At 37.2% G+C, this 12,676-nt stretch overlaps 1 protein-coding gene across 1 annotated transcript; it reads right to left on the bottom strand.

The window, feature by feature from the left end:
• Positions 1-393: 393 nt before the first annotated feature.
• On the bottom strand, positions 394-2,208 carry LOC145126175 (inositol diphosphatase DSP1-like). The gene is made up of 4 exons (XM_079061578.1): positions 1,904-2,208; positions 1,588-1,681; positions 929-1,030; positions 394-820 (listed from the first exon to the last, which is right to left on the bottom strand). The coding sequence occupies exons 1-4, from the start codon at positions 2,137-2,139 to the stop codon at positions 629-631; spliced, it is 624 nt and encodes a 207-aa protein (XP_078917704.1). The 5' UTR covers positions 2,140-2,208; the 3' UTR covers positions 394-628.
• Positions 2,209-12,676: the final 10,468 nt, after the last annotated feature.

A 12,676-nucleotide genomic window follows, 5' to 3' on the forward strand; every position in this document is an offset into this window, starting at 1 on the left:
ATTTAATAAAGCTAGTAGAAACATGATATAACATAAAAAAAAACGTATACATACATATGGTTGATAATTGGAGATCGATAATTAGAGATGCCTCTAATGTATTTTTCATATAATTTAGACTCTATAATTAAACTCTAATAAAAACGTTTATTTTGGTGATAATAATTAAAAAGTAGTCATTTAATGATTGGGACCTCCAATTATTGTCATTTTATCAAGTAGCACACAAAAGAAGAGAAGGTTTTTCTTTTGTATTTTTTTTTTTTTTGCCAATCTATTAAAAAAATGTTATATTATTGTGACGACTTTAACCTGCTATAACTCGATATAAATTGTTTTTGTCACACTTCGGTGACTTTCATTCACAGTGGTTAAACCGTAAAAACAGCGGAATGCACATAAATTAGAGATGAATAAGGCAACCATCTCATAAATACTTTAATTTTCAATTTTTTTTTTATAAATTAAATACAGTAACTAATTTACTCCTACCACCAGGAAAACCTAATTTAAGTAATCCTCAAGGAATGGAAAACACCATTCCTGAATTGCTAAACATATTTTATCCGGGAATGGAAACACCTATTCCAGTTTTATTCCACCATCATTGGAAACACCTATTCCAGTTTTACCTTCTTTTGGTACATGAACATGGAGATGGTGGAATATCCTTAAACCCAGAGGCATCAAATAACTCCATAAACCTTTGATCTGAAACCCTAGCCTTAGCTGCTGCAAACCTTTGATACTCATCAAAAATAGATGTTAAACACCATCTCTGTATTTTTCTCAAGCATCCCACTAAACAACCCGTTCGATGCTGAATTTTAAAAGGTGGAAACAAGGACTAATGTCAAACTTAAGGGACCTAAATTGAAAATAATATGACATAGACATTAGACAATGACACAGACTATATCTCTCTTACCTTGCCTCTTTTGCAATGAATCAACAATGGGTGATTTCTTACATCTAGAACAACTTTTAATGCTTCACGGATTGTGTCCTCTGGGATATTAACGAAAGGTTCCTGCATTGGTAATGGGATGAATGAATGAATGAACTTAAAGATGTTGATTTGAAGAAGTGTTTGCTTTTTGGAATCTTGTTCTAGTTCTAGAGTATCTATGGTCCCAAGGAACTTTGAATATTTGTGAAAAAGGAACATTGAAGGGGGACAAATGCACATGTATGTTCTGAGATGAAGATTACCTTCCAAAATGATGGAGACAATGCATGATTTGAATGTTGAACAGAATTAACAAGTTGAAGATAAGTACAACTATCTATCGCTATTCACTCGGAAAGGAAATAAGCTACTTTGGAAATCAAATTTCAAGCAACAAACGGCATAATTTTCATGGATATGGTAGAATAAGTGAATAACAAGTGCTTCTGATAGATTCAGAAAGCTCGTGATTAATGTAGGAACTTGAGAAAGGAATTTATGAAGTGTAGGAAACTGAAGTATGGATTATATAAGCAACGAATTCAGCTACGAGGAGAATACAGAATTGAAGTAATTTTCAAATCTAAGCAGCTAAAGAAGTAAACAATTTACTGCAATCATAAGACTATGATCCATACCTTGGTGCCTTCAATTCCGAATTGAAACAATTGGATCCGATTAGCCTTCAGAAATTCCATGTTATGCTCCGGATATGGTTCAGGACACAAATATCTAGAAACACAAAACACCAAATAAACTGTCAAATTCTCTCTTAAATTAAGCACGCAAGTTGATCCGAAGCAGCGACTTGACTAAACATCAATCCAGCCGTCGACTGAAAAACCTCGTAATCATCTCCAATTACAGATTTGAATGAATTTACGATACTATTCCGACATCACCTGTAGCTACAGAGAACAATTGATACATAATTACACACAAATAGCGACTTACACGATGGAGCGAAGGCCTAGGGTTTTGAGAAACGAGAAGTTAGCGGTATCGGGGAATCCTGAACGGAATATGCCATTATCAACCATGGAGAAATTAAGCGGAGGCGTGTAGAGCTCTTCCCCATTCGAATCGAAGTTATCAACGGCGGTGGTTGATAGCTTGGTGACAGATTGAACTACTTCGATGGTTCTGATGATGTCACGGCCGTGTTGGTTAATTTCTTGGTCTAGTTTCATTGCAAGGGGAAGTTTTGAGAGAGGTGAAAGAAGAAGAAAGGCTATGGCGGTTATGGTGGCTTGCAGGAATATATGTTATTTATAGGGTGTGGGGACGATGGGGAAGGAGGCGACGGCAAGTGATACGTGGCGTGTTTGGATTGGCTAGTCAAAATTAACAAAGATGTGACGACTTTCAAGTTTCGACCCTCATTTTTTTCCCAAGTAATTGAAAATACTAATTACGAAACAGCATTCATAAACGGAAACTGGAATAATGTTATATTTATTTAATTGTTTTACGAGACATTGACCACCGTTATTTAATAAGAAAATACAATAGTTATTTCTTAAATTCTTTTTGGTTAGCCATAAAAATTAAAAACGACTAATATCATACAAATCTCTAATTTTTAACCGTGTAGTTGGAAAAAGACTATAATTTTCTTATAGAATTATCATTCTAACTCACTTAATGATTTTCAAGGTTAAGCTGTTATTTATTATTATTTTTATTTTTGCAAAATCAATCCAAAAATTGATTTAAAGTTCAAATTTGGTCCCCATGATTTGCAAAAAATTACACCACATGGTTTTTTAGATTTATATTTCGTTTTTTTATATATTTTATATATTTTTGTTTATATATATATATATATATATATATATATATATATATATATATATATATATATATATATATATATATATATATACTTCTTTTATTTTCGTTTTTTTAACTTTATTTTTCAACAATTTGATTTTTTTACCTTTTGTTTTCTGTTTTTTTTTTCAGTTTTACTTATTTATGGTTTTTCTAATGTTTTTATTTATTTTGATTCAAATAAATGAACTTGAATTCAATTTAAAATATTATAACAATTTTTTTTATAAAGACCGATTATTATTATTTCTTTTGTTCTTTCTTTTGGAGTATTATCAAATTGAAAAATATTATCTTGAATTTAAATTTGCAAGTTATATCATATATTCAAACATTAATTCTCAATAAACAAGTTGTTTTATTTTTTTTTTCAATTTTCATTTTTCCATAACATAAATATAATAGAATTCAAGAACAAAAAAAATAAATAAAAAGAAAATAAGTTGGACCGAAATTACAAATATAAATATAACTTTTTTATTTACTTGAATAAAAATAAAAAAATTACAAAAACTATAAATTACCAAAATTGTAATATACTCTAATATATTAATACATTTTATATTTTTTTGAAAAACGTCAAGAAAAATTTAAAAATACGAAAAAATAAAAACAAATAATATGAAAACACATACGAAAAAAATAAAAAAATAAAAAATACAAAAAATTTGTTAGAAACTTTGGTGTTGAGACTGTACTACGGAAATTAGAATCCGCACTGCGAAAGTCCGTAAAATTTTGAGAGTGTTACCATATAAGAGATTGTTTTGTAAAAAAAATTATCAAACCAATTGTTTGATTTTGGAGCAAAATTTTCACCATGTTTTTTCGTTTGATTTCCCTGTCAATTTTTGAACCTAACATATATGCTCTTGTTGTGATAACATGAGTTCAAACGTTCAAATTAGTATTTTATTGTTGTTTGTGTTTTTGGATCATGACAGTCAACAAATGAGGAATTGATATAAGGTAGAAAATTTGTTAGAAACTTTGGTGTTGAAATTATCGTAGCTATAAATTCCAAAATTTATACAAATTAGTCAAAGAGAGAAGATGTTTGGACGACAAAACTAATATTAGTGTGTCTTTCCAATACCCTACATCGAAATATGTTATACAGATAACTAATGAGTGTAACGTGAATCGTTTAGAGAAGATTATTCAACATGATCCAACTCATGTACATCTATATCTAGTGGAAAACGATCCAGTGTAGGTGTAACACCCGTCTCCTAGTATGGTTCTTCCGAATTTAATTTCATTAAATATAAGTTTTGGAATTTTGGCTTAGCCACGACGTGGTGATGGAATGACCACGACGTAGAATCCTGGTTCAGAAAGCTCGCATCTACGAACCACGACGACGTGGCAAGGACTTGGCCATGACATGGTGGCGGCTGGGGTTCAAAACCCTATATTTCGGGATTAGTGCCCTATTTAAAGGCACTAACTCCTATGACTGCATCATTTGGCAGCCTCCAACCGCTGAAATCAATCCGCACCCAAACCCTAACCTGTTTTTGAGCGTGTGAAGCCATGTTTGTGAAGCTTAGAGAAAGAAGGAGTCCATATTGTGGTTTGTAAGCTTGGTTCCAGCTTAGATCCAAAATCTTTATCTCATGTTAGACCTTGTGGAGGTATAAATTTTCAACCTTGCTCATTACATCTCTAGATCTTGTCTTAGGTTTTATGAGATTTTTGGTCTCAATCTTCTTATCCTTGGAGTTTGAGTGAACTCCAGAGCCTTTGAGTGCATTATTTAGCTTCTAGACCATGGTATTGGTTGGAAAGTGGTTTTACATGAATTAGTTTAGTCTTCATGCAATTGGTACAACCATTAAGAGCTTAGGATTTGAGATCTTGACTTATTGTGACGTCTTAATGGATAAATTTGGAAACTTTATCCATGAAGACCTTGAGGAGGTTCAGATTTGAGCTTTGGAACTCTTGGGGTAAAGGGATAAGAGCTTCATCCATTAAGTTGTTTCTATTTAGTTTCCACGACGTGGTGGCTGGTCTGGTCGCGACTGTTTTGTCGTGAAGCTGTCACGACATGGCCAATGGGTGTCCACAACGTGGAGGTTGACTGGGGTGACTTCGACCGTTGAATTTTTGACATGGTTGAATTTTGGTAAAATGGTTAGCTTAGAGTACAGACTAATGGTTAAACTTGATTATTTCGATAGGTGGGTTGTAGCACCAGTTTCTTGTCAGTTTGATTTGTGGTTGATCCGGTTCGAGTGTGAGGTGATTTATCTCACTATACTATGTAGGATGCTAGATTGTCTTTATGACTCTTGCATGTGTGTTGGGCAGGGCCCGTTAGTCGTATGGGCATCCCCGATGTTATGTATGGTATGTGGTATTTTGGGGGGCTCACTAAACTTTGTGCTTACGCTTTTATGTTTAAAATGTTTCAAGTACTTTCGGTCCGAGAAGGGCTCGACTTGATCGCACTACACCCCCTAGACATTTATTCCGCACTATCAGTTGTTTTACTCTAATGCTTGAGAATACTTTATATATTGATTGGCTTAGAACAAATGATTGTATGGTTTTTAGTGGTCTAAAAATAAAAAATTTTCCTTATTATTTTTGGGACATTAGAAGCTGGTATCAGAGTCTTGGTTTGAGGGATCTGGACACACTTTCGAGTGTGTCTGAACTCAAACTGAGGATAAATAAATATTTTTCTAAAAAGAAAAGATTTTTATAAAGACAAGGGGGTACGTTGCATACAATCAATCGATCTCAAGTAAGTGATTCCCAAAATACCCATTCATGAATGATATGTTGTAGTATGCTAATATGTGAGTACATGCTAGGATATGGTTAAGGATCTGCTTAGGAATGCATTATGAGTATGCCTAATAGGAGAGATGACTTTATATGTCTGTTATGTGTGGACTGCTTTGGTGCTTTAGGGTTTTGTTGATACTGTAAATTATTTGATGAATGCATTAGGGTAGTACATAGTTAAGACTGAATATCATGAGAATGTTTGATTCAACTATATTGCATGTTCTTGTCTGATGAAGGCCTTATGGTAGAAACATCTATTCAAACTTCTATTTTATTGCGATTATGTGCGACCTGCATTCATGGAGTGGTTTTTGGTATCGACAACGACCTTTCTGGCACGTGCGAGAAGAGAATTCCTGGGAGAACCTAGGAAGTATTGTAGTGCACTGTGTATGTTGTTTAGCATAAGACCCTATGAGAGTAGTAATAGGGGAGTGACTTAGAGGATTTGGGATGATTCTTGAGGAAAGTATGGATAGGTGTCGAATGTAGTATTGGGCCCATACTATTGAAAGCACATGATTCGTACTCGAAGCAAGGAAAGTCATAGAAATTTTAAGAATATTTAGAGTGAGAGATTCTTCGAGTATGTGATGATCTTTTGTTTTGTTGCCTTTTAGTATGGTTGTCATTACTCGAGGAGGTTCTGGTTCCGGTTCCGGTTCAGGCTCTCGCGTTGAACCAGTTGATGAGAGGATACACGAGTTTTGTTAGATTAAGGCGTCAAAGGTCCTAACTAAATTGATATAACGTTGAAGAATAAAAGTAAAGTTTTTTTTGGTTTACCCTCATAACCAATAAATGACTTGGATTGATTATAGGAGAGATATATATGATTTGTTAATATATTATATGATTAATATATTAATTAGAAATAGTAATATTTAGAATTAATTATCGGTTAATTAGAATTAATTAAAGGTACAAGAGCTTAGCTGCAATTGTTCAATAGTTAAACAATGGAGAGGATCCAGAACCTTCCATAGAGTGGACGATTTTGAGCCCTATGGATAGGGTTTCTGGAAGCCTCCAAAGGATAAATAAATAACTAGATAATTACTAGATTAAAATATTATTAGTTTGAATTCAAATCTTGGGTTTCTAGGATCCTTTAATAGTTATAAATAGGGCCCTAACCCCTTGCATTTTCGGTTGACCTTTTCCAAGAGAAAATATGAAAATTCTCCCTCTCTACTCTCAATCCTAGGTTTTCTTGTGTTATGGGTGTGAAACAGTAGTGGCTCGCATACTTTTGGAGCTAGGTTTTCCAAGGAGACAATAAGGTTTTGATTAGCTTGACTGGAATCAACAAAAGGTATGTATCTCTAACTATGAACTCAATTCATGGGTTTTAGTTTTGTATTTTCATAAGTATGTTGCTATTAAATGTGAAAAAGACATAGATCCATTTTAGGTTGCATGTACCCTTAAGAGTTAAGTGAAATTCCTCATGTAAATTGATTTTGTAACCTAAAATCCCCAATAGTGGTGTAACATCCGGTTCTTCAAGGTAAGAAATTAAAGTAATTTATGAGTTTTGTGTTGGCCACGATGTGGTGGAGGTATCACCATGACGTGGAATGGCCGCATAAATCGCGCATCTCAATTGGCCGCCATGACGTGGCAATATATTGGCCACAATGTGGCGACTGATTTGAGCAAACACTAAATTTCCGGCTTAATGATCTGTTAAATGAAGTGATGGCTATGGTTTCTTCCACCCTCAGCCTCCATCACCTATAAAAGAGCCCTTGACCAAACCATAGCCATCTTGAAGTTCTTGGAGCTCATTTGCAAGCTTTTGGTGATTTTTGAAGGAAGAAGAAGAGAGTTTGGTGCATTGTTTCAGCAAGCAATCCTCTCCAATCCTCATGTGCATCTTTTGGATTTATTGTAAGTCCTCAAGCTTTTATCTTTATGGTTTATTCCCTTAGATCTAGGTTATTTTAACTCATTTTGGTCCGTGGTTTTCGTTAGAGTGAGTGGATGGAATAAAGTTAGCAACTTTATGGTCTTTTTGAGTCCCATGAACATTATATCTTATCGATCTAAGAGTTGAATGTGGTTTGTGAATCTCGTATGAGTTTTAGGTCACATTTCCACCTTTTGACCTAGCTTGGGTAAAGGACATGCATAGATAGGTGTAGAAGGTAGTATTAGGAATGTACTACTGAAAGCACATGATCCGTACTTAAATCAAGTAAAATCACGAAGATCCTAAGGAGCTTGTAACATGATCCTAAGGAGTTTGTTTCATGTTCTGGTTTAGTCTCTGGTGTTGAGCCGATTGATGAGAGGATACTCGAGTTCATTACGTCAGAGATTACTCGCTATATTTTAGATGCGACTCCTGTGATGTTTGGTACCATCAAAGATGGGATTATTGAGATGTTGGATGATCGATTTGGGGCCTGTCATGCCGATATTGCAGTTGGTTAGCTCGAGGCATGTACTCTCTCCTTTTGGGAGTTCAAGGATTGAGTAGCCCCATAGTTCTTAGAGAAGAATGACCCTATTGCCGGCAGACTATGGATTGCAGATATGGAGAATGTGCAACAGACAATTTTTTGCCCTGAGGGATTGAAGGTGGGTTTGCATCTTGCATTTTGAGGGACTGAGCTCGTGACTGGTGGGAGGAGGTTAGCCATGCTTTGGGAGCTGAGGCTGTGGGGGCCATGACCTGGACCGATTTTGTGACGAGATTCAGGGCAGAGTTTGCACATGCTATCAAGGTGCAACAGTTGGAGAGGGAGTTTCAAGACATTTTCCAGACGACAGAGACTATGGCAGAGATGACCACCATGTTCCAAGAGAGGGCTTTATTGGTTCCACAGTATGCTGCTGATGAGGAGATGAAGAAGAAGAGGTATCATGACATGCTTAGGGATGACATTCAATAGTTTGTGAGCATGTTGTGCTGCAGGAACTTGGAGGATATGATTGCTAGCGCCAGGGAACAAGAGGGAACAAGAGATTAAGTTGGAGCTTCGGTCAAAGCGCAAGCCAGAGCAGGTTCAGACAACGGTGGGCCCGGTGAAGAGGGCCAAGACTTTTGATTCTCGTTCTAGGGGCCAAAAGAGCAAGGGCCGTTGCCGCAAGTGCAACAAGTCGCACGATGGGGATTGTCGAGCAGGGGATTCAGGTTGTTTTAGGTGTGGTCAGAAAAGATATTTTGGTAGGGATTTCCCTCGTGGAGCATTGATTTGTTTCCAATGCAATCAGACGGCCCACAAGAAGGCCGATTTCCCAAGATTATCGAGAGGAGCAGTGGCGGCACTCACACCAACTACCTTGAGGATCACTAATGGCCGCTAGGGCAAGGCATAGGCTTTTATGGTGAGGAGAAGGACATTCCAGTTGATAGCCAATGAGGCCCAAGTAAGACCATATATGGTTACCGGTATGTATCTCTTCTTACTCTTTACTGCTTTCCTTATTTTATTCTTATGTTTTATATGCTCGCGTTCAAGGATGTTTTTAGTGAATGGGTTATCGACTCTTGTTCTTTTTTATTCGGGTGCTACTCGATCTTTCGTAGCTCTTGCGCTTAGCAGGAAGTTTGGTGATACTCCGGGAGCTTTGGATTACCCGCTGGAGGTAGAGATTGCAGACGACCGTATAGTTAGTGCTTCGAGTGCTCATCGGGGTTACGTTATCGAGTTGTTCCTCGATAAATATCTGATAGATCTAGTCCCTATTCTTCTGCGCGAGACTAAGATTATTGTGGGCATGAGTTGGTTGAGCAAGAATGGAGCTATAATTGATTGTGAGCGTCAGCTGGTAAGAGTTTGAACCCCAAGTGGGGGAGAACTGATTATTCATGGTGATGACACTCAGCGAGTACCGAATTTTTTCTCAGCTGCGAGGGCTAGGAGATATCTTCAGCCTGGATGCTCTGGGTTTATGGCTTATATTATGGATTCACGGGTTATGAAGAGGAAGACAGTGGGTGATGTCCATATCGTTTAGGATTTTCCTGATGTGTTTCCTGAGGATTTACCAGGGGTTCATCCTGAGAGACATGTAGAGTTCTGGATTAATTTGGTTTTAGGTGCGGTTCGATAGCCAAGGCACCGTATCGCTTGGAACCAAAAGAGATGTATGAGTTGTTTACATAGCTTCAAGAGCTATTAGACAAGGGGTTCTTCAGGCTGAGTAGTTTACTGTGGGGAGCACCGATCCTGATTATGAAAAAGAAGGATGGTTCACACAGGATGTGCATTTACTACAGGGAACTGAACAAGTTGATGGTTAAGAACTGTTACCTACTTCTGCGGATTGATGATTTATTTGACCAACTCCAGTGTGCATCTTGGTTTTCCAAGATTAATTTGAGATCAGGATATCATCATATGAACACCAAGGATGAGGATGGGTAGAAGACAGTCTTCAGGACTCGTTATAGTCATTATGAGTTTGTGGTGGTGCCATTCGGGCTCACCAACGCACCGAAAATGTTCATGGATCTCATGAACCGGGTGTGCACGTCGATGTTTGACCGGTCTGTGATAGTGTTTATTGATGATATCTTGGTCATATCTAAGACTAAGGATCAACATGAGGATCACCTGCGGGAGGTTTTGGAGACTTTGAGGAGGGATAAGATTTATGCCAAGTTCTCTAAATGTGAGTTTTGGTTGCGCGAGGTACAGTTATTGGGGCACATTGTTAACCATACAGGTATATTGGTCGATCCGACCAAGATCGAGGTAGTGATGCAGTGGGAGGTTCCGAGGTCACCATCTGAGGTCCGGAGTTTCCTTGGGTTAGCAGGTTATTACCAGTGGTTCATTCAGGATTTCTCCAAGATTGTTGTCCCTTTGACCCAATTGAAGAAGAAGAATGTTACTTTCTGTGGGAACAATAAATAAGATGATCGATAGATTCTATACTTAAGACGTGAATAAAAGACAAGAAACAATGAGCAAAAGTGTGCCGAATGATTAGATTCAAACAACTCTAGAAGATTTATCAAAAAAGGAACTTCTCTGTAAGAGCGTACAACGACGTTTAAGGTTTACACAAAATGTAACCCTGAAATGTTACATGGATGCACTATTTATAGAGACTAGACAGCTCAGTAATTCCGAACCTGGACAGGCCCATTTCAGAATTATACAAAACGATAAAGCATACCTTTGACACAATACTTTCAAGACCTAACAATTTCCCCCTTTGTGTCAAATTCAGAAGAAGTGTCTTCATTGTCTTTGCTGCGCGTTGAATAATTTTGGCATTAAGTTCAGAAGCGTGCTACGGACAACCAGATACCATCTCATCATATCCGAGAAACATTTGAGGTCAGCAGAAGTGTTCACTTTGCAAGCTTGAGCCATTGACAGAATTGTCTTTAGAGCAACTGTAGAATAAATATGTTTGCCTCGCAGAAAGAACATACACTTATGAACTACTTTTCCTTCCTTTCTGTTGTAAACAATGCTCCAATGCTCTTTTCTGATAAGCCCAAGTCTTAGCTTCTGAAAATCCTTCAGTTTCTTTTTTGGCTTCAAGATCGGCCTCTTTTTCAGAACAGATGCAATTTCCACATCCATCTTCGCAATTTCGAGGATGTAACAAATGAGCATCCTTTTCAAATGCGCTATGATAGCCTCGTATTTCATTTCATATTTCAGAAGGATGTTGAACAAAGAGATCCAATCATATAGGTTCATACAAGGCAGGTATGCCAAGGTGAACTCATCAACTGTGTGATTAGCTCCTATGAATCCCTTGAACTGAATGTTCAGAAAATCTTCGGTCTGAATAGGAAATTTGACCCTTACCGCACTTATTTTCTTCAAGCTCCAAGACTTGTATTGTGGCTTGGCATACTTAAATTAGAAAGAAAACAATTTCTGATTAACTACACTGTTCGAAATTAAAGATTTCTCTATGTTCTCAAAACAACAAAAAGAAACGCCCTTGGTGTGATGGGAAAATTGAACTGAGATTCCACATCATTGTTCAGATCAAACGAGATCGAGGGCTCAAGCCAATAGATGATAGGATCGTCAATAGCTTCTTTCTACATGCGCTCCATTGACCAAGGGGCAAATAGCGATTTCTGAGTTTTGAGCATGAGTTTCACATTTTTAGCCTCAACCTCCTCAGTTTTCAATTTCTTCCGAAGAGCTTGGAGATCATCTAGTTCTTTATCACGCTTCTCCATAGCAATCCTTTCAGATTCAGTCATCTTCAGATTTTCTTCAGCTTCATCTTCCATAATACCTTTGCCTTTATCTTGATCTTTTCCCGAACAAGAAGCTGCATTATCCTTCTGTGCGGTTTCAGTTTTGGGCTGTTGATCCTGTTGATCCTTGTCTCCCCCTTGTTTCGGAAGAGCCCTTCTTCCCGAAACACCTTCAATTTGATTCAGCATGGCAAAGACTGGTTGAATCTTTTCAGATAGATGTTGTCGAACCGAGACTGTGAACAAGGAGTCACGAGTCTCAACTAGCCTCATTAGATACTGATTAATCTCTGAAACGCAGATTTTGATGATTGTTCGCTCGTTTTCAAGATCAACAACTTGCTTGGTATTATTCTTCTGTTTTTCAGAAAGGACCTTGGCCTTCTGAGTTTTCTCAGCTAACTGATCCATGATGTTGTTTTCAGCTGCCAAGTCTTGTTGCAGCTTTTCAATCTTGGTGAGAACAGAGGCGTTAAGTTCAACATTATTGACTTTGATTGCAGAACGTATAACTGAGAGCGCCTCCTTCTCAGCTTGTAAAGAAGTACGAAATCCTGCTATGACTTTGTTCACTGCTTTGGTATTTGATTCAGACGATGTTCTGAATTCATTCATAAAGGTCGTGACTTCTTGTTGTAGTTTTTCAACTTTTGCGGTCGATTCCGAGATGGTCTTTTCAGAGGCTTGATGGTCTTGGTTGCTTCATCAAGGACTTTGGCATTTGCAGCAGTGAGCAACTCAACAATAGCTTTTTGAGTTGTCAGCATATATTCAAACTTAGATGAAGATGTAGATGTGGAAGACTCAAAAAGAGTATCCAACTTTCTTTTAAGCTCCTTGAACTGCCTTTTTGTCATTGGGGCATAATCATCATCACTGTTGAGGTTTATGGTAAGGGGGCT

The sequence above is a fragment of the Lactuca virosa genome, chromosome 7, assembly GCF_052849685.1.
Source record: "Lactuca virosa cultivar CGN04683 chromosome 7, Lactuca_virosa_CGN04683_v6, whole genome shotgun sequence".
Classification (NCBI taxonomy): Eukaryota; Viridiplantae; Streptophyta; class Magnoliopsida; order Asterales; family Asteraceae; genus Lactuca; species Lactuca virosa.